Raw genomic sequence first — 22542 nt, forward strand, 5'->3', positions numbered from 1 at the left:
CCTGAAAGATGGCAAAGGACACAGAGAACAATTGCCTCCACACCAAACACAAATCCACCAACCCAAATCAGTCTCTGACAACTACTGTGAGATTAGTAATGGTGTGGGCAAACATGCCCACACAGCATGAGACCTCCTCCCACAGGGCCTTGACATCCCTTACCTCCTGCCAAAAAGCTGGCCAGGCACTGCTTCACACCAAGCTGAATGAGATCAGCTTTCTGGTCCTGTTAAGCTTCATCAGCTGGCCCATTCTGAATTATTTAAAACCATCTTTTATTAATCTACCACAGCTTTCTTCACTCAACCTCTAGAAAGTCACTTAACCACTCTGAATGGGATGTGCTGGCTTCATCCCCATGCAGTGATGCTGGCAGAGGTGAAAGGGACAAGCCATTACTCTGCTACTGCTTCTGAAATATTCCAGTAAACCAAAGTGGTCTGTTGGACAGCAAGAGCACTGGATTTACCCTCGCTCTTGATGGGAGGTCTTATCTAAACACACAAGTCCTTTTGCTGGGTCATGACAATAGTTCTGTTTAGAAAACTCCTGCTAGGATAGTGTACATGCTTTTAAAACAAGCTCAATGTAGCCAAAACCAAGCAAATTCTGGCTACAATACTGCCAGTGCCAGCACAGGGGCCAAACACCAGCACTAGAAATCGGGCAGTGGAGGAAATGCATCCCCAGCCCTGCCCCTCCCAGTGTCCATCATCACTTGACCCCTGGATACATGACAGGCAGGAAGGGACTGTAGCTCCAAACCAGCATTGGTTGGACCAAGCCAAGGGTCATTTTCTCAGTCTCCACTCACTTACAGGTGGATTTTGACAGCAAGACTATTTCTAGTTAAGCATTTACCACCAAGGCCAAGCAGCTGATTTCTGACCTGGGCACAGTGGTCCCACTCCTGCTGTGGTGGGGGATACGCAGCACCAGCCTGCACAAGCAGTGAGGAATTAGCTGCACTCCTTCAGGAAAGATGCTGTTTTTCCACATTTTCTTCTTCAGGGATGTAATTAATCTGTATGAAGCAATGCTGTTTTCTTCTCAGTTTGTGTCCACTGCCCTGATAAATGAGAAGCACAGGAGAAAACCCTTCCCCATGAGGCCTCTTTCCCCACTGAAGATGAAAGTGGCAGGAGAACAGGGTGACAGGCACTGATGTGGTACCTGAAGTCCCAGCAGGCCAATGGCTCAATAATCCCAGAGGAAGACCACGTTCCCACATGGGCTACCAAAGATAAGGATCCAAGAGAAATTTAATTCATATCCACAGACGATACTCCCATGTAACTCTGATCTTTGAACACACTCTGACATTCAGAAGATATTCTAGCTTTACTGCCCACATAAACATCCACTGGGGCTGCTATCTGGGGGGAAGAGGGATCTAAATATTTAATTTCAGTCTATTTCATCAAATATTTAATCTATTTAATATTAATTAAATCTTGGTCTGAATAAGCAACAGCTAAAAATCCACCTTTTCCTCCAAACATCTGATAACTTGAAGATGTCAGTCTATGCAATCCCAAGTGAGATGTCAATTAATAAGAGGGGAGGGTCCTATCTTTACATTCTCAGTTACTGGAATTGCTGTGGTGGATTGTTTGCCTCCCATAGCATTTCAGGCTGAATCCTTTTGCAAATGGGTGTTCAGTAGCATCATCTGATTCACACCAACCATTTCCATACCCTGCTTCACTGTGGCTCATCTTCCATGGACTTTATTTGTACAACCCCCAGGTGTGTGCCCTCAGCCCCCTCCCAGTCACTGCTACATCCTCAGCAGTGGGAATCCGTGAAGCTGAGGGGATGAAAACAGCTATTGGACTTGGGCAAATAAAACCCAGGCTCCTCACAGGTGGACAACACTGGTGTGAATGGTTTCCTAGTCCTTGACCACCCTCCTGACACGGCTGTACATCTCTCACATCATCCAGCAGCGTGGTCAGGAACAGGCATTGCTGGGAACAATGAGCAACAGCTACAACAGGAACAGATCATTTCCAATGCAAAGGTTTAAGCCAATTAACACTGGGCTTTAAAGACAGTTGCCACCATTGCATCTGTTGCTACAACCATCTTATTTTACTACAGGAAACCGTGTTTGGACCAAATCCCATCCATACCAGTCACACCAGCCAGAGCACATTCTCTAATTAACCCCCACAGAGCCAGCTGTGATGAAAGATTGCCCTGCATCCAACACTGCTTACCTTGCTCTCCTCAGTGTGTGCCCATCTCTGCACAGCAGCATTTAGCTCTTCTTTTCCTCCCTGCTGCACTGTCTAAAAGCCATCTCACCCAAACACTGACTGGTGTTGATGAAAGCAATTATACTGCTTCTCAAAATGTATCAGATGTATCTTCATTATCCTGAGAGAGCAATGCCAAGGGCCCTAGATGGTAAATCTTTCAAAGTAAGGAAGTCAGGTGATTTCATTTGAACTGGACATTTTAACTCTTCTGTCCCCATGAAATTTTAAGGCTAGTTTAAAGCCAAAATATATTTTTTAAAAAAAATAATAAATGAAGGATTACTTTTAACTAACATCTCTGAAGTACAAATCTTTGGGTTGTGCTTAGGTTACAGGTCAAACCCATAACCAAGAGAAAAACAGGGAGACTCCATTCCCTTTTCATGTTGGCCAAGTGGTTGACTGAGGTCATGCCACTTCTCTGTGCTCTGGGCACTCCCTGGAGAAAAGGAGAGCTCAGTGCTGCATTTGGTGCCCCTGTGGAAGTGTGCCCTGTCTGGGTAGCAGCACAGCAGAGACAATGAGCATGGAGAGCTGTTTGTGCCAAGGAAAGGCTGCCTAAATTAACAGGAACTTCCTTCTGGCAAACTCTGTTTAAGGAGCCACTTCAGGTCAGGTATCTGCATCATGGAACCAAGAGCAAACTCAGCCTTATACAGAAGACATATCACTAGATTATCCTGGAATTGTGACTGCAGAAATAAGCTGGGAAAGGGGGGGCTCCAGCACGGTATAAATCAGCATCCCAGCAGCCAAGCTGCCAGGTCTGCCACTCTCAGGGGCCAGCCCTGCATGGTTTGTTCTGCAAGAGAAATAGTTTGTCCAAATTTTTCTAGTGCCAAAGGTTATCATGGTAGCAAAAGGCCAGAATTCAGCTTTTCACTCTTCAAAAAAGTTCAGTCAGTTCAGAAAAGAAATTTGGGTGCAGCGTCCTAAATATTTGTCTATACATTCATTTCATTTTTTTTACTCAGGGAATCTTTCAGTAACACCTTAAGATGTCAAGATGAATATTTTGCAGCAATGCCACATGGACAGATGAAGAAATGGCAGCCTTTACCAGCAATTATTTTATCAGAGATGTCCAGCAGTGAGAAGCTTGTTCTTTCCTTCTTTTCTGTGGAGTGCAATTGAAAAACAAACAAGAAAAAAGGCCATAAAGTCATGACCCAGCAAAACACAACTGTTTCAAACAGCATCAGAGTAATCTATTCCTCCATGCAGCAGCTGACTTAAAGCAAATGTTTCTCATGTCTGGGAGTGAACCCTGCAGCAGGTCACAGAGCTCTGGAGGACCTCGAGGCTGCTCCTACAAATGCAGTATCCTGGGCTGTGCCCAAACCAATTTGGGCCAAAGGCTGCAGGCACTGCAGGCAGGAAAGCAGGGATGCTCAGGTCAGCTCATCTCACCTCCTGATAAAACCATTCACCCCATTACTCTCACACAGACCCAACTGCTGGCTTTTGACTCAAACATGCTTTTGAAAGCCATCCAGACCTCCTGCTGCAGAGCACTGCTGACAGGAAACACATGTCCATGGAATTTCTCCACTAGTGCAAAAGGCACTGCTGGCCCCAGGAAATCCCAGAGCACCTAATGACCCCTGAGACTCCTGGGAAGAGTCCTTCCTCTTCACTATCCCTAAAATCTGCTCCAGGCCCCTCTCATAGCCACAGAAGCAGAGCAGGACCTCAGATCCAAGCCAGGACGGATGCTCTCTCTGAACTCAGCCAACACAGAATTGACAGTCACACTGGCAGACTCAGCTAGAGCCAGCTTAAGCAGTTTGAAGCTAGTTTAAGCCAACAGGTTTATACCTTTGTTGATGACACCTGTGTTCAAGTGAGGGAGTCATCTTTCTACTCCCTTTTATGGTTTATCTTCACATATCTCTGTTGCATTTGGGTACTGAGATCCACCTCACCCCCACATCCTCCTGGATGTGAGATGATGTCCTCGATATTTGTGGTCCTCTTAGGGAAATGAATTCTCCTAGGGAACAACTGAAATGGCCAAGAAGGTCTCCCAAGATGAAAGAATGTTGAATGACCAGCTCAAACATCAGTATCTCCATTCAACACCTCTCAACAAGCCTTGCTCCACAGCAGCAGGCCTCCTCCTCTGCTTGCCTGACACCTCCCTCCTGGGACTAGCCAGGTCTGACAGAAAAAAGGCATGGATTTTTGTGCCCTCCACAGCCCTGTTCACCATCCCTTATGCTCAGCCTTGAGGATATTTGGGCTTGTGTTGTAGACTCCCTGCACTGTGCATTCCTGCACTGTGACCCCCAGATGGAATTTCACCTGGGCTTCCCAGGGCTCAGGCAATGACACTTTCTGATCCCACAGGGGTTGGGATCTGAGCATTTCTGAGCTGAGAGACTATCAGGGGCTATTGCAAGGCTTGGGGTGACGCAAATTCTGCTCTCTCTTCACTTCTACAACTTGAGATAAGGCACAGAAATCACAGCTACTACAAACATTTCACAAGTCACGGAGATGTTCCTATAAACCAGCTGCAAAGAGCCGTTCATACCAGGGATGATGAGAGCTGCAAGTGGAGCTGTCTGCCAGGGCACTGGCTGTAATAAAGGAGCAATCTCAACAGACTTTGAACTTTTCCAAAGAACAGGGAATGTTAAGAAATAAGACAAAGAGCTTCAAAAGCTGGTGAAATCTGCACAGGCAGTGAGGCCACTACCCAACCCAGAGGGAACCTTCCCCTGAGCAAGGGGATGCAGGGTAGGACTGGGGGTACTTACAGCACAAGAAGGCTGATGGATGTTGTCTGAAATCCACCAAGGCTCCTCTGGGTCTGGGAAACTCATTTTGTGTGAGCAGACTGACTCAGGCCAAGTCCCTCCCTCACTGGAAAGAGGCTCCTCTATGTGACCAGCTCCTTGGCCCCCTGAGAACGTGGACCAAAACCCCATGGAAACAAATACATGAGTAGTTCTGAGGGGATCAGGGACAAGCCCTGGGCAGGCAGCCACAGGTCTCTGCAAGGACAACCCTGCTGCTCATGCAGCTCTCCCCAGAAGCATTTTAGGACATTTGCTACACCAGACCAACTCACCTGAGCCCCTCCTGCACATCTCTTTGGCACCTTTGTGTCCTCCTCGGGGGTCCCCACACAAGGGGTAGTGTGCAGGGTCACCCCACAGAGCAAAGTGTGGAGAAACCTCTCCCAGGGCAGAGCTGGCAGTGGTATCTCTGCCTGGTGTTTGCTGCCCCACCCAGCTGGGGAAACAGGTCCCCCTCCCTCCCCTCACACCATTAACCTTTCAGCCCCAAAATAAAAGGTTATAAAAAAACAATCAAAGTTCATTACATCCCTTAATGCATCATTTGCAAGGGAATGACCTGGAAGTGATGATGGGGAAGGAGTCAGGGGAGGGAAAAGCCTCAGTCTGCCAACCCCAAACCCATCAAAATACTCTACTGTCCACACTAGAGATTTGGCAGCAAGGACAACTGACAGCCAGCGGGGTGGAGCAAGTGCAGTCAATGGCTCTGGATCACTTCATGTCCCAGGATTCTCCCACGGGATCTGCCTTGTAAAGCCCTCCAAGGCCATCAGGCTCAGCCAAGACCAGAGTGGGGACAGGACACTCTACCCAAACCAAGTTGCCCTGGCCTTCAAAGGCCACCACAAAGTGAGCAAGATGTTCATCTCTGGGCCCTACACCCAGCAGTGATGCTGCCTGCACACCCTGGCCCCCCACCACCTTGCCAAGCACCTCCAGCTGCAGCCCCAGGGCACGGGCAGAGTGGGGCCACTGGACCAGCAGCTCCCACCAGGGGCTCTGGTCATTCATTTTCTCACCAGCTCCACATTCGGTGGGAGAATGTTCCCCCATCACCTCCTTCAGGGAGGGACTCAGCTGCACTGGTGGAAGGGCAAGCAAGCTGTAGCTCCTGGGGGCTGAACACCACTCAGGTGGACACTCCTGCAGCTGTCACAAAATCCTGCCTTCCAGCCTGTTTCTAATTTGCAAAGTGATTATTAAAAACCCTCCCAATAGCTGCAAACACCAGGCCAGGCAGGCATCCCCAGCAGCAGTGGCAGGCTGCACTCCAGGCTGCAGATCACACCCTAAACCCTACGTTCTTTTCTTTAACAAACACATGAACACCCTTACTGTGGCACAAAGAGGGGGGTGGAAATGCCCAAGAAATAGCAAGGACTCATTTGTTATTATGCCACTGCACAGTGAACAGAGCCATTGTTCCTACCTGAGCTAACAATCCCTTTCAGGAAACACGAGTGCTTTTCCCAGTGTGTTCTTCAAAAAATGGCAAGACCAAAGCTACCAGCAGATCAGTGACCGCTTCAGAAAATAAAATACAGTGAAGTAAAATAAAACAGCTACCATTATTCAGAGGATTTTCACACTTGATCTGTAAACGCTCTTTTATTTAATAAAAATAATCATCCATTATAGCAACTTCTGCTTGTGGATTGTTGGTTTTTTTTTTTACATTAAAGCACAGTTTATTTGCTTTCCTCACCTCTTGAGGATTCAGTTCTGAAAATGCAAGTGAATGTAAACACTGCTCTCCAGGTCCCAAGATGCACCCGGGGACACTTGGAGTTAATTAGAAAGTCAAAAGAGAGAGCAAAATCAACAAAACACTTCCCAAAAGTAAAAACGTGTTTTTAAAGTCTCTTCCTGTGTACCACACAACTCCAGAGAAGGTAAATTTATTTATACATTCAATGTATACAAACTTTGCTTTCTCCAAACCATTTCTGTGACTTGTCAGCATTTGATAAAGCTGTTTTCCTAACATGAAAAGACCTGCAGACTCATTTATTTATTGTGATAAATCAAAAGTTTTTCCTATAAATGTTCTCCAGAAATTTATTCATGGCACAAGGATGTTAGATTTGTTCAGTCCGTTTTTGTTTTTGTTTTTTAGCACAAAGAGCTGAAAGCCATTTCAGGAAAGAGTGTAAAAGCAGTATTAACTCTCTCTCCTGCTCCAATCTCACAATATTTACATTTTAATTTAAAAAAAAGCTTAATTACGCTATAAAATAATGGCGAAACTGGAGGTTAAGTTTCCCATTTCAGAGTTTTGCCTTGTATAAGACTGAAAGAGGGATGCTTCCCTATTTCCTAGGAAAGATGAGACTGGCAGGTTAAAAACTGAACTCTTTCTTAATTGAGAAAGACAAATGGCCACTGTGCACAAACCCCTTCCTCTCTGCAGGTAATCCTGCAGGAGTTAAACCAGCACAAATCAGCACAGATGAGATAACGTGATATGCAGAGCCCTGCTGTTTACTTTGAAACGTTACCTATTTACAGTTGAGGTGGAGGAAGCAAGTGAGCATCGAACACATTTCAGTGCTGCAGAGTGGTATAATATCAAACAAGATTAACTCGTGGGGAGCTTGGCAGGGTCCCAAGGCTCACGTTGCAAGGGAGACAGTCTCTGTTGCCTGGGACATCCCTGCCTGCACAGCAAAGCCACCGCTCCGTCGGGCTCTGCTCTCATGAGTAACGAGATGGCAGTTGCCATCTCAGCTGTGTTGTGTCACAGACAACACAGAAATTAAACAGAAACAACAAAAATAGCCAGTCTGGTGAGGTCTGTGATCCTAAGCTTTACAGCCAAAACAAAACAAAAAACAACAACCAAAAAAAAAAAAAAAGACAGGAATTTGGGTATTTTGGTAATATTATCAAAATGTCAGGTAGGGGGATGGCTCTAGTTGTTCAATGGTTTTGAGTGAGGGGCTTTGCAGGGGGTAGGAAAAGAAAGACTTTTAAAGTATCAAAGATAATTAAAGCATTCACAGTTTCAAAGCTGCTTGCCTTACAAAAATTAAGACATTCAAATTCAAGAATACAATACTGTATTTTACAAGGGGGTCCAAATTCATTACATATACAACAGGGGGGGAAAAAAAGACACAACAAAATTAAAAAGCCAACACCTCTGGTGTGGCATACTCCCTCTTTGTTGTTCATCTCGCAGAGCTGCACCATGCTTGCCTTTAAAGAGTCAAACTGAGTAGTCATGAGAATATCCACTGAGAGATCCTGGCAAAAGGAAAAAAAAAACAACAACAAACCTAAAAAAATAAACCAAGCAAGTCAAAGGCCATCCTCCCCTGGCAAGCCGAATGCCACGGCTCGGACCTCCACTTGCCTGCTGCTGCTCCTCACTGCTGCTGCCCGGTGCTCCCACAGGCTCATCTCAGGTTTCAAAGGCTTCCTGCTCACGAGCTGAAGGAAACCATCCCATGCAAGCACAGCCCGAGAGACGCACTTTACACTCCTACAAAGTCTTGGTTAGTCCTCCCGGTAGCAAAGGGTCCTTCAAACACTCCTTTTCCTCTCTATCCTGCAGAGGATCCTTTTGAAGGCCCGTCTGAAGTCATGGTTGAAAATGGTATAGATGACGGGGTTCAAGGAGCTATTGCAGTAACCGAACCAGAAGAAGAATTTGAAGAGGGTGTCAGGCACGGAGCAGCTCTCGCAGACGGCCGTCAGTGTGTAGGTGAAGAAGAAGGGGAACCAGCAGATGACAAAGACACCGATCACCACTGCAAGAACAAAGGTGAAGCGCTTCTCCCGGTTCTGCCTGCCTCTCCAGCGGGACCCTTTGGTGTTCCTCTCCTCCTCTGTCTTCCTGGGCAAACTGTCCCCGGGCTTAATTTGGCTCAGCTTAGTCTTGGTCTTTCCTCTCGATGGTTTCTCTGACTTCTTACACTGGTTGTTCTCCTGGTGCTCGGAGGAAGAGGTCTCCTCCATGTCTATGCCATTGACCTCTCCCTCTTGCCCACCACTGCCTCCTGCTGCCTTCTCCCCGTTGAGCTGTGCTGTGGCCGGCAGGTCCTCCTTGTCAGTCAAGCCATTCTGCTTCTTCTCGGGGCGCTCTGCCCGCTTGTTCGGCGGGACCCTTGTTCTCCTCTTGGCTATCTGGTAGATGCGCATGTAGACCAGGATCATGATGAGGCACGGGGCAAAGAAGGAGCCGATGCTAGAAGAGATGATGTACCACTTCTCATCATTGATCTTGCACCCCGCCACCCCCTGGTCAGCCTGCTGCCCGCTCTTCTTCTCGATGGAGATGAGTGGTGGGAAGGAGATGACAGCTGAGATGACCCAGACGATGAAGATGATGCATTTGATGCGTCGCGGGGTACGCTTGAGGTTGTACTCGATGGCTTGTGTGATGGACCAGTACCGGTCCAGGCTGATGGCACAGAGGTGCACGATGGAGGAGGTGCAGAACAGCACATCCAAGGCCAGGTAGATCTCACACCAGACTTTACCGAAGTACCAGTACCCCATCACCTCATTTGCCAGCGAGAAGGGGATGACCAGCGTGGCCACCAGGATGTCAGCTGAGGCTAAGGAGACCAGGAAGAGGTTCTGGGGGGCTTTGAGCGCCCGGCTGGTGAAGACAGCAATGATGACCAGGACGTTGCCAAAGACGGTGAAGAGCATGAGCAAGCCGGCCAGGCTGATGAGAGTGATGGTGGTGTGCAGAGGGTACGGCGTGCCCCAGCCCGGCCCGGCCCCGCTGTCGTTGAAGGTCCCATTGGTGCCGGGAGGGGGGTAGCCCTCCTCCTCCTCCAGCTGCCGCTGGTACTCCATGGAGGAGAAGAAGTGGCCCCTCTCCGTGAACGGGCGCTCCAGGTTAAACATCAACCCCGGCTGCGCGGACACCCCCGCCCTTCGCCCCGGCTACACCCGCGCCGCGCCCGGCTCCGTGCGCGGCTCCTCCGCGTCCTACTGTGCGGCCGGCCGGGGCGGAGCGGCGCGCCGGGGGCCGGGGGGCTGCGGGCGAGCTCGGCGCATGCTGGGCGCTGCCGCCGGGACCCCCGAGCGCGGCGCGCCGGGCGGAGCGGGACCGAGGCTGGAGCTGCAGCCGGCCGCGGCTGCTCTGCCTCGCTCGCCGCCGAGCAGCTTTATAGCCCCGGATCGGGCCGGGGCTGCCGCGTCAGCCCCACGTGGGGAGCTGCCCCCGGTGCGCGCACACGCACACACAGACACAGACAGAGACGCACACGGACGGGCAGACACACACGGACACACAGAGCCCCACTCGCGCACCGCTGCGCCCCGGACACCTCCCGGGCTCGGCTCTCACGCCCGCCCCGCGCACACCGCAGCCGCCCGCACTGCCCGTATTTGCACAGCCGCCCGCTCCCCGGCACCTCCGCGCACACACCCGCACCCACCGTCACGCTGTCCCCATCCCACGCTCTCGCCCAGCCCGGCTCTCCGCCCCGCCCAGAGAGACGAGCGGCCCCGCGGAGCGAGCCCCATTGTCCCCGGGGATGGGCGTGCGAGGGGCGGCTGAGGCGACAACCGTGCGGCCCCTGCGCGGGCTGGCCGGGGGTGCAGAAAACTGGGCTGCGAGGGAGTGAAAGCTGCCGCCCCGTTCCGCGTGTGCGCCGGGGGACGGACGGGCTCCACTCCGGCTGCCGGGGGGGCGGCCGTGCTTGCCGGGAGCCCCGGGGGCAGCGCTTTCCCCACGGCCCCGCGTGTCAGCCAGGGACGGCTGAGCTGCCGGCCCCGAGCACGGACGGTCCCCGCGGGGATGGAGGGAGCCGAGCACGGACGGTCCCCGCGGGGATGGAGGGAGCCGAGCACGGACGGTCCCCGCGGGGATGGAGGGAGCCGAGCACGGACGGTCCCCGCGGGGATGGAGGGAGCCGAGCACGGACGGTCCCCGCGGGGATGGAGGGAGCCGAGCACGGACGGTCCCCGCGGGGCGGGCGGCGGCCCCGGGCAGCGCGGGGGGGCAGTGGCACCTGGTGGCCGCGGCGCCTCACTGCACCCGCCGGGCCGAGCGGCGTCCCCCCGGTGCGGCATCCCCCCGACGGCCGAGGGGAGGACAGGTGGCGGAGCAGCCGGGGGTGGGACAGCCCCGCCGACCCCAGGGCACCCACGGCGGCCCCGCGCCACAGCACGGGCTCAGCACACTCGCTCCTGGCAGCCCCCCAGGGGCAGCAGGCCTGGGAAGACAGCTGCCCCACAGCGTGCCCCACACCTGGAAAGCCTCCCCAGACGCTCCCCGGCAGCACCGGGACTGGCATCGCCCACCTCCGCGGCTGCAGCAGCAGTGTGGGAGCTCTGAAACAGCAAAGGAACAATCGCGACTCTCCGGGTATCCCACCCAGCCCCGGTGCTGCCAGCTCTCGGCGCGGACAGATCACTCACCCGCAGAGCACACGGTCGCCAGCCCCGAGCCTCTCGCTCGCGGCCTCTTTTCCCTCGTTCTCACATGGTTCCAGTGATGCTCACTCGGTGCTCCAGATTCAGGCTGCTCTCAATTGCTGTGCTGAATGCCAGGGCCAATGAACTGATTTCCTCCGCAAGAGGAAAGCCTTCAGGGAGGAAGGCCTGTCATCTTTGTCCCTGTGCCACACACCGTGTTATAAGCCAGGCCCAGGAGCAGTGACGCCCAAGAGAGGGAACAGGAATGGGAGATACAGGGTCTGGGAGCCAGAGAGCACAGCCTCTGGGACTGGCACAGGGCTGAGTGAGGGAAAATGAGGGGGAATCCCATTGCCTGAGCAAGTGAGTGCAGGGCCCACTGCGCTGATGTGTCTGGGAAAAGGGCAAAATGCAGACAATAACTTAAAACCTGTAAATTGAACCCAAGATGACTGACATTCCCACAGAAAAGATCTCTGTCTCAGAGTAAATGTGATGTACAACCACAGCCTTCTCTGCAAGCATGAGAGGACTAAATCACCCAAGTCTGTGGCAAGACCAAGTGAGAGGGGGTCAAGGATATGCTGGACTCTGCGAACACCTCCGGCCTTCTGCTGTTTGCAGGGGACTGCTGTGCTCTGCAGGATGCCTGCTCTGCCTGGTACAGGGTCTACCTCAGATAAGGAGTCTTCATCACTCTTGGCAGAAGCCTCCTTAGTCACTGCTTGGGTGGAAAGACCCAGAGGGGGAAGGGTGCTGCATGATCAACCCCTTCTGTGATCAGCTTGATCCCAGGACTCACAGTTCACTGAGGCCACCAGGGACTGTCTGAGATGCTTTGCTCAGACCTGGGATGGTGCCTTTCTGGAAACACCCTGCCTTCCCCCCATGCTCTCTGCATTCCCCAGCACAGTCAGAATGCTGATTTAAATGACAAAGTATGACCAGCTGCCTTGATTGTCTGTTCCTTTTTGTAGCTAGACACCCTCAGTCTGCCTGAAGCTAAACACAGGCAACAACTGTTGCTCCTGATCCACGGCATGGCAAAAGCAGCTTTGATCAGTTCAGCTTGCTGGGACAAAGAGCTCAAGGGGAACATGAGGCCAAAGGCCTGAAGAAAAGGGTTTGTCCCAGAAAAACCACTAGAAAGAGAGCTCTCTGCAAGTGGAGAACAGCTGGGATAGCATTGTGTTCATCTCAGAGAGGGAGAAAACCTGCCCCATCAAAGGCACTTTCCTCTCATTGCCACCATTGTTGTGCGTGTGACATCTCTGTGATTTTATTGACACCAGAAGTGCTCAGCGCTGTCTGCAAAGTGACTCAGTAATGCTAAATCTCCCCTTGATTTTCTCTGCAGGTTATCTCATGGCTCTGCTCAATTGTTGAGATGAAAGCTGGTCAGAAACTACAAGGGCTGGCAAGTACTCTGAAGATCTCACATGACAACCCATGGCACCCCTTGACCTACAGGACAGCTGTAGGTCTTTACAAGTCTATACCATGCTTGATGATAATCTGTAATATTCATAAAACCAGGACCAGAGTCCTGGGATTAGGCAAGAAACTTGACTTTTTAGCACTTGGAAGACTGTAGAGGAAAGTTTCACAGTGACAAAAAATGGCTAGGAAAGAACATTTCCATACCAATTCCCTGGCGTTTGCATCCAGACGCTCAATTTTTGCATGCTGACAGCGTTAATATGAGTAATAAGACTGTGCTGATCAAACTCAGTCGACAAGTGCCTGACAAGACAGCCCAGAAAACAACCTGTTCTCTGCAGCATCCCACACCAAAGACCTGCAGGAGCCTGCCCTTTCCCCAGAACGCAGCCTGGTTTCTCAGCAGAGCCCCACGAGGAATCTGGCTCGCCAGACAAGGGGGGATGGCCTGGGTGCACACTAATGAGCGAGGCTGAAGGCTGTCAGTGCCAGAGGCAGTGATGGTTCCCCCAGCCAGCTGCTGTCCCAGGAGGGCAGCAGTGCCCTTTCCGAGGCACGGCGCCCAAGCTCACATTCAGCGCGCGTGCCTCGAGCGCGGCCCCCGCAAACAAACTGACCTTTACGGCTGGTTTCAGGTCATTAATTAGGCATGCTGCCTCCATGTTTATACATCTCTTCCACTCCTCGACTCCAGCATCATTTCCAGCATCGTCTCCATTGCAGGGAACCAGGACCACCCTCCCCTGTTGCCTCTTGGGGAGAAGGAGCTGAGAAATGTTCATGCTCACAGCACGAAGCAAACCACATATGGAGAGAGAATCTCTGGAAAGAATCGCTATGGTAATAAGGCTGCAAAACGTGTTTTGAGCAAGCAGCCTCAGGAATTGTTTATTTCCAGAAGAGCAGTGAGATTCTGGCAGGGGAAAATTTAAAAAATACTGGTGAAGGACCAAGGCTTGCTTTTTAGACAATTTGGTTCAGGCCTAAGGAACCTGGACAAACCTAAGACAATGTCAAGGCATGGCAGCACAGACTCCTGGGGGGAACCACATGGAAGGGGCAACCATTGGAACAAGGTGCAGAAATTATTGCTCAGCAGGAGCTTTCAAGAGCAACTTGACACAAGCATAAAAGAGGGAAGCCTTGTATCTGTGGGTGCTGTGCAGAGTTTGCTTTGCACGAGGCCTGTGATTTGCACTGATCTCAATATTTGCATATCCATGGCAGGAAGCCCTTGTTGTAGCTGTGTATTTTGATCATGCTACCGGCCTTATCTGAATGTATCAATCAAAGCAGGGTGTCTTTCAGGAGGATTTGCCTTACAAACTGTTCAGTTACCCTTGGGAGTAAGGCACTGAAATCCCATGGCTTGTGACACCCTGTGGACTGATGACTGAATAGCCTTTCACAGCTGCTTCAATTTGGTCAGTTTTCCTGCAGGTCCAGGACAAGCCAGCAGAGATACACTTAAGTCATACAAAAAAATGTTTTTCCCTTTTACTGTGTTAACCCCAGGAGGAGAAACAGCATAGGAGCTATCAGGGAAGAGGCACAGACATTCTGCAGGCAAACCTGGCTTTGCTGGGTTTATGATGTTGCCACTAGTTGTAGTACAGCAAGCACACCATCCATTTCCAGGCAGATATTTCAAATGTTGTGATTTCTACTTTTCTTCTACTTCTAAATTAAATTTAAAAACTGTCTAGTGTGGCCACCTCTCTATCTGCTTTGAGACCCCAGGCACTTTTCCTCCTACACAGATTCAGACCCACAGCCCTTCTATTCCCCACCCCTTAGAGTTGCACATTAGAGTTTGGGATTTGCTCTTTTCACAGATCTCACAGCAGCAGCTCCTGCACAGCCAGGCATGTTTTTCAACTGAGTTTTTCTGAACTCAGCTGCTGGATGTACTTTTCCAAGTTATTTGAATAAATCAGTAGGAAATGGATAGCTGCAGCAGTGGTCTGTGCTAGCACCTAATCCCCTTGCAAGCAGGGATGCTGCCATGGTATCAGATGTTCAGAGGGGAAGGAAAGGAGACACACTGAATATTCCCTACAGTGGTAGTTCTTCACTCCCCCCCATCTGCAGAAAGCTGGTTCAAAACAGCACAAAATGGATGTTGTGTGACCACCTGCTCCTCAGGTGGTTTTTTTGCAAACAACTTGAAAGCTCTGCTTGCCTTTCCTCTGCTGTTCAGGTTGCCTGCCCTGTTCAGCAGGATTTTAACTACCAGATTTGATTGCACAGCCCTAAACCGACAGCCAAGAGAAACATTTCCATGCTACAGATTACAGCGTGGCAGAGTCAGGGGTGAGGCTGACATGGGGATTGTGCTCATGCAAGGTTTATTTGTTCAGTATTTTCCCTCTTGCTTCTGCCTGGTGTCACAGTGGCCTCTGGAACATAAAAGGCTCGTTTCAGCACTGCAGGAGGAGAGGTGCACAAGAAACCTCCTTGGCTGTCTGCATGTCACTGCCTTGTGCCCCTCAGGCACTTCAATGCCTATGGGAGAAGGGAGAGTGAAATGTGCATTTTCTCTCTGCAGCACCCACAAATACACACACACATACACCTCTGTGCCAAACACAAGGTGAGTGTATTTTTATAAAGTGCTGTTTACTTTATTCAGGTCCCTGTTTGGGACTTCTTCCTCACTGCATCCTGCAACGTGGCCAGAACTAAACACCAGGGGGCCATTCCTCAGTGCTGGGGAGCAGCTCCATTCCCCTCCTCAGGCTTCCCAATGTGCCAGCTCACAAGATAGATCCCACTGAAATTAGCCAAGAACAGTGGAAACAGTAAAAAATAAACCAAACTGTCTCTGGACCATTCCTAATACACTACAGGGACTTTCCCTACAGCTCACTATCTCACTCAGGGGACTGAAGCATTGCCTGTCATAAATCCCTGTAGCAGACTACAATGGGCTTTCCCATACCTAAGGACCACATAGCCAAAACACAGTGAAAACACAGCCAAATCCTTCCAGACCTGGCCAGACCTAGGGTAGGTGATACTCCCCAACCTGACCCCACTGGAGGTTGCTCACACACAGCCTTGTTCCTGTGGGCATTCCCTGATCTGCTCCCATGCAAAGGCTCCCCTCAGCAGCAACACACAGCAGGAAATAACCAAGCCATAAGCACTGCCACACTCCAGGAACCAGGGCAAGCAGGCCAGTGTTCCAGCCAGTCACAAAGAGAATGGCTCTCCAAGCCTGCACTGCAACAGCTCGCCCCAAGAGGTGGCTGATGCCCCATTCCTAAAAGTGTTCATGGTCAGGTTAGTTGGGGCACCGAGCAACCTGATCTAGTTGAAGATGTCCCTGCTCATTGCAGGGGAGTTGGATTGGACTAGATGACCTTTAAAATGTATTCCAACCCAAACCATTCTATGACTGTATGAAAAGAGGTCATCCTGGACATGCAGAGTTGGCACCAAGGCCAGTATCCAGAGAGCAGAAAGGTTGGGCACCTTATAACCTTCCCTAATGAAAGTGATAAAGTTTCTGCAGCTCAACAAGTCCCCCTTCATGAGTAGAGTCAGCCTATGTTTAAGACAAAATTTAGACTGCATCCCTTTAAAACATTTAATTTCCCAGCTGGGAGACACTGGCATTCAGTTACTCAGCTGAGGAGTAACTCATTCCTTCAAGTTCTACTCCCCAGTGCCCAAACGTGTGCATCTGCCCTTTCTCTCCCCGTTCTCCACCATCTACTTCACTTCCTCTGGGGCAGGGGCTGCGTCATTAACATTCATTCCATCCCTCCTGCAAAGGCAGGAGTGCCCCAGGTGGGCTGTAACTCTCCGGTCCATCACCCATCCCCAGCAAACTCCTCCAGCACAGCCAGAGCAAAGCTTCCAGTGAAGCAAACAGCTCTGAAAAGAGATGGCACAACAGAGAGCAGCCACACAGTGATTGCAAATCCCACCTGCCAAGGTGTGGGTCTCACAGCAGGTTTAGGTCCTCTTGGGAAAGGAGAAGCATATCATACACCCTCTTCAAAAAACAGACCAAAGTGAATTGCTACAGCAGGAGTCAGCTTTCAGCACCTCCCTGTGTCAGGCAGGTTTGCCCTCTGTGTCTAACACAGCCTGCCATGTCTACATCAAGGCAGGGTGACAGCACTGAGTTAAAAAGATCAAAGAGTCAGGGTGGCAGCAGCAGTTCTTGAAGGCTGAGCTGTATAAAATGTCCAGGGAGTAATTGCCTGAAATTGCTGGGTTCCCAGAAAGCAGAGCACGTCAGTGTGGTTTCACAGGGAGGGAGGCCACCGGGGAGCACAGCGAGACGTTCTGTTTTCCCTTATTCCTTACTTCACCATCTAGTGGCAAAAGGAAATAACAAACACTGAGGAGCCATCCAGGAAATGCAGCAGCTCTGGAAGGAGACTATGCTTTGCACCAGCTCTTCCTGCTCAGATCAGCTGCCTCAGCTGGGGACACAAAGGAGAACACAGGCAGCATCCAGAGCCCTGCAAATCCCCCAGTCCTCAATCATGGGCCTGTATAAACACTGCTCTGCACAGGCTGACTCCCCTCCCAGATGGATCACTGCCCACACGGTGCTGCTGTGTCCCTGCTGTAGCCCACAGGTTCCTGTATTCCTCCCCAAGGCTGCAGTTCTCCTGCCCCCACCCCAGCCTCTCCTCAGAATGGCCCCAGCTCCCAGGGGGACAGGCAGCATAGCCAGCAGGGCAAACCCAGGTCTCCTGGCAATCAAACCCAGCACAGGCTGAGCCAAGCCCCCAGGAAAAGATGCCATGGTGTGCAGAGACCTTCCAAGTTGAGACTTCCTTCCCCACCTCAGCTGAGTTGTTAACCAGCAGTGCAGTGAGTAGAGGAAAAAAGGTGGAAAAGGGACACCTACCTCCAAGATAAAAAACCTTCACTGTGGCTGCAGCTGGGTGATACAAGTACCTGGGGTGCTGGGGAGAGATTGCCTTCATCAGCTTTCCAGAGCTGCTTTCTCCCTGTGCTGCTCCTATGCCATCAGGCCATGCCATAGGGGAAAGTTCCACCAAGACCAGGCCTCCTTTCCACATCCTGGCCACAATTCACCCACTTGGACATGGCAGGAATGCTTGCACACAATCTGCTCCACGAGAGGGAAGGGAGACTACCCAGAAGGGAGAGGTCACAACAGGTTCAGCCCCCAGAGCAGGGCCAAGTGCTACCCCACATTTGAACTCCAGCTTCTCCATGGTCCAACACCTTCCTGGCCTGTGTGGTGATAGCCAGGTGAGCCACAGCCAGAGCAGAACGATCTTCATCTGGTGGCAGAGGATGAAGGGTTCCTCTCTCCAGGGCCAGAGTTTCCATCCTCACGGTGCTTTGCAGATTCTGCATCCATCATCATTACTGTGCTCATTCCCACACTGCCTACAAGACAATTACCCCTATGCAGATTGCACAGGGATGTTGCAGATTGCAAGGCACAGTCACAGGAACATTGCATAGGGATGCTACAGATAGCAAGGTACAACTTGTTTTATCCCTGAGAGGCTCAAATTAAGTTTAAACACCAGCTTTTGATGTATTTGCTTATTCAGCACTGTCAGTTGCTTTTCAGCAATACAAACTGGCTCTCTCCCCAGGAAACATTTATCCTATCTGGGAATCAAGGGTGGTAATGTGTAATGAGGACAAAGCACTTAGAGAAGGCAGGCTGAGTGAAGCACTGTATCTCCACTTGCACTTTTTCAACTCAGATTTTCCTTTTCCCTGGAAGCATCCTAGGTACCAAGGGAAATTCTTGCCATACAAAATTCAAGAGCAAAACAATCCATGTCATTCCCTGAAGTGTAACAGAAAACCAGGCACATGTCAGAAAGCATTAATCTCTGCTGCTGCAAACTCTTACTAATTTTTTTTTTTCCCTGAAGTAATTTTCAATCCTGAACAGAACAATGGCAGATTCTTCTGCCACAGCTTTGTCTTTGCACTTTGATGAAGGATACAGCAGGTCAGTGGTCCCATCAACACAGGACACCATCCCCATTTTCACAAAGCTTGATGTCTTTAACACCCTCTGCCACTCCAAGAAAAACCGATGGGAGCCATAGCTGAGGGAAGGGAAAGGAGCAATCTCTGCTACTTCATGTATATTCTGCTGTCCAGCTTGTCAGACCCAGTGAAACACAAGGGGAGGAGGAGCAAGAGGCAAAGCAATCCATGAGAAACACTGGAGCTCCCCAGACAGGGAGCACTGAACCCACCCTGAACCCTTTCTTTCCACTTGTTGAGGCCAAGCCATTTTCTGGGCAACAACCACAAAGTGGAAATTGCCATACAGCATCCAAGCACTTCCAGAGGCGTAGCACCAGTGCCCTCAGACACGCACAGGAAAACAGCACAACTGAAATCTCAGCACCCTTTCATTCTAGCTAGGTTAAAAATATCTCCCAAATCTTTGGAAAGGGAGCTCACTGCTACTGCAACTGGCTTTAACAGACAGCACCTCAAAACCCTTTTGTTGAGGAGTCCTTCTGACCTACTCACCCAGCCACCAGGCTCACGTGCTTCCTAGGAGCATTCCCTGTGTCCCTAAGCACTGGGACACCTTGCCAGACCAGCAAAGTCCTCTGGAGTTGAAGACACTGAAGATCACCATTGAATCCTCACTACAATCCAATTTCAATTTTCCTTAAGCAGAGCAAAAGGCAAAAATGGTCAAAAAGCAATCGTGGCAACTTTAACTAATATCTTTTAAAAATGTACATTTTTACAAATGGGAATTACATGTCTTTATGAAATGAGAATGTCATGTTTTTATTAATACTTCACTAACAATTTAACTGTGGGAGCATGTGGGTACTCCTAAAGCAGAAGTGATTAATATAATTAAGCATTACACATATATCAGAACTCTTTACTGGACTGTTAAGCATTTTGTGTCACTTCAAAAATTAAACCATCCATCTTTATTCCTAAACGGTTTGGAGCACAGATTGGCCACAGAATTGCCATTTAATCAAAATTCATTCCTTTCTGAGTCTTGACATGTACCCCAAGCCAAATCTTTTATCTGGCAAGTACTCAGACATCCATCTCTTTACAGGCACTCTGAGACACAATGTAAAAACCTGGCTCTGTCCAAGAAGCCAACAGAGAAGCTGTACAGCAATGCACAGCTGTGCCATGTGCAGCTGATCTGTCTTTTTTATTTTCCTCTCCCAGCCATCTGTTCCCAAATCCTGTTTTTCTCTTTGGTGTTTCCATTCCACAATAGAACTGGAGAAAAGGGGCTCATAACCAATACAAAGCAAGTTCTGAAGAACTGGCTGCACCAACAGGTACATGGGACAGAAGTCACTGGTCCTACACCATCCTTTTGTTCTCCCTACCTTCCTCCACTTATATCAGCTCAGCACAGTGTAGGGGACACGGGGATGCTGGCTAAAGAGTGAAATCTGAAGTAGGAGAGTTGGCAGGGAAGAGCACAAGTGGAGAGGCTGAGATCAGAGTTGATACAAGCTGAAGAGCTCACAGGGGAAAAAGCAGCAATGCTAGAGAAGCCCCTCCTTATGGGGGATTCTGCTACTTCCACATATGGTTCTGTTTTAAAGTGACATCAGCACTCCCCAACTTTCAAAAACTTACTCAGAAAAAGCACTGGCCTGACCTCAGGACCATCCATCTGGTGGAGCCACAGACCCAAGAATCTTGGCTGTGCTCTCCTGCCTGACGCTGCAGCCTAGGCCACCAATAGCATCAATCAGGAGAGGCTGGCAGGGTACCACCCGCTCTCTACTTGGCTCAATTTGCTTTTAGGGAATTGCCTCCAGTGCCTTTCAGGCTTTCCAGGCAAACCTCTGACTCCCTGGTGCTGCTGGGACTCTCTCCTGGTCCCCCACATCAGAACCATATGGCACTGTCTGATGCGGCTTTTTGGGAGGCTGGAAATGCCTGGCAGGACTAAAAAGAAGTGCTTGACGTGGAGATGATTAAAAAGCCTGAAATCAGAGCTGCTTCACTGACCAGAAGCTCCATACGTAGTTAAATTTCTTGCCCACTGCTGCTCTGGCAAGGATAGATAATTCTAAGCTAGTTATAACTTCCCACTCAGTTAACATTACTTGGCAACAACCAAAAAAAATAAAGGGCATCCAAAAACCTTGGGTCATATGGAGAGAAGAGTTTTACTGCACTGTCTTTACCATGGCAGTTTTCAAACAACCTCTTAAGATTTTCAAGGCAAAAATGTATTTCCATTAAAACCGACCACATGAAGTTTGAAAATCACTTCAGGCAGTACAGCTGTAATAATGCAGGACAAAATGCAAACCAGCTACTACTAGGTCAAGCAAAGCCAAGTACCAAACTACAGCAAATTATGGATTCATTATGAGTCGTAACAAAGAAGTACTTTACTAATAGAAAGAAAAAATAGGGTGTTGTGGAAAGACCTTTTAAAAAGAAACACTTGTCTGCAATTTTGCAGATAGCATCTTACTTGGAGGCAGTGGGTCAGATTGATCTCTAAAGACTCTTAAAAGGTTTTGCAGAGAAATAAAATAGTTGCAAGGCACACAGTCAGATCATTAACTGTGCAGCCCAGGCTGCCAGCTGCTCACTCAGAAACTCCAGATGGCTCCTCCTCTAAAACATCATCATTTGATCTTGGTAATCAAATTATCTCCCACTCTTACCATCCAAAGTGAGGCAAGGGTTGAAGGAAGAGATGATGTATTTTATTTGACGGAGATGGATTGTGAAAATGAAACAAATTAGTTTTCAAGGCACTCAGCCTGTTCCAGTTGTATCAAAGCTAACCATCTCTAGCCATCTAACACCTTTTTGTCTACCATGGCCATGACAAAGAGTTCAGAACACCAGGTATGCTCTGTAGAGCTGCCAAGTGTTCAGATTTTATGCAGTATTTGTACACTAAAAAGCATACAGTGGGTATCTAAAATGCTCAGCTCCCACCAGTGGAGAGCAGGACCTGTCACTGGAGAGCAGAGCTGGGACACTGGGTATCCTGAAGCACTTGGGCTGGATTAATTGCACAAATGTGTCATCTGTTTGTCTCGCCAGAGACACACAAGACACCGTCTGCATATTTCTGAGGCCTTTTGTACAGCCTTAAGGACATGGGGAGGTGGAAACAAGACACATTCTTCACTTTTCACTCAATTAGAGCCAAATAGCATGGTTCTTGAGGCCAGGCTCATCTGGGGCCGCTCACTTCAACCATCTGAACAAAAAGTGGTCAGAAGCAGCAGGTTCCCCCAGTCCAGGTGGCAGGCAAGCCCTGGCCTGGGGGAACTGCTGGCAGGATGCTCCCTGTCATGGAAGGGTCAGGGAAGATCTCTTTTCTTCTCTCATTTTTAACTATGAGAATTTCTTATGTAGCTTTCTACAAAGACTTCACTGAAGAAAATAAAACCCAACCAGTGCAGTCTCCAATTTCTCTTCCAAAAGAACATACTACCAGAAATTTCCCAGTATTTTCAGAAAATGTTGGGCTTTGACAGTTTAAAGAGGTCAGCTGAAATATTCAGAAGTCACATCTTCCAAAACAATTAACTCCTACTAGCATGAAGAAAGGATTTTAAATCCTGGCATTATTTAAATTAGCGTAAGAATTTAAATTCATATTAGTTCTGTTTTTTATACCTAGTTGCAAGAGATGATGGAAGACAGT

At 49.7% G+C, this 22542-nt stretch overlaps 1 protein-coding gene across 1 annotated transcript; it reads right to left on the bottom strand.

Annotated features, from left to right (window-relative positions):
* Positions 1-6661: 6661 nt before the first annotated feature.
* ADRA2A (adrenoceptor alpha 2A) lies at positions 6662-10165 on the bottom strand. Its single transcript, XM_023929851.2, has one exon. The coding sequence runs from the start codon at positions 9930-9932 to the stop codon at positions 8598-8600; it is 1335 nt and encodes a 444-aa protein (XP_023785619.1). The 5' UTR covers positions 9933-10165; the 3' UTR covers positions 6662-8597.
* Between the last annotated feature and the right edge of the window lie 12377 nt (positions 10166-22542).

This window comes from Cyanistes caeruleus, chromosome 8 (assembly GCF_971803275.1).
Source record: "Cyanistes caeruleus chromosome 8, bCyaCae1.hap1.1, whole genome shotgun sequence".
Taxonomy (NCBI): domain Eukaryota; kingdom Metazoa; phylum Chordata; class Aves; order Passeriformes; family Paridae; genus Cyanistes; species Cyanistes caeruleus.

Bases quoted from the DNA above. Each gene is read 5' to 3' on its own strand.
- ADRA2A (XM_023929851.2), bottom strand. From the start codon at position 9,932: ATGTTTAACCTGGAGCGCCCGTTCACGGAGAGGGGCCACTTCTTCTCC.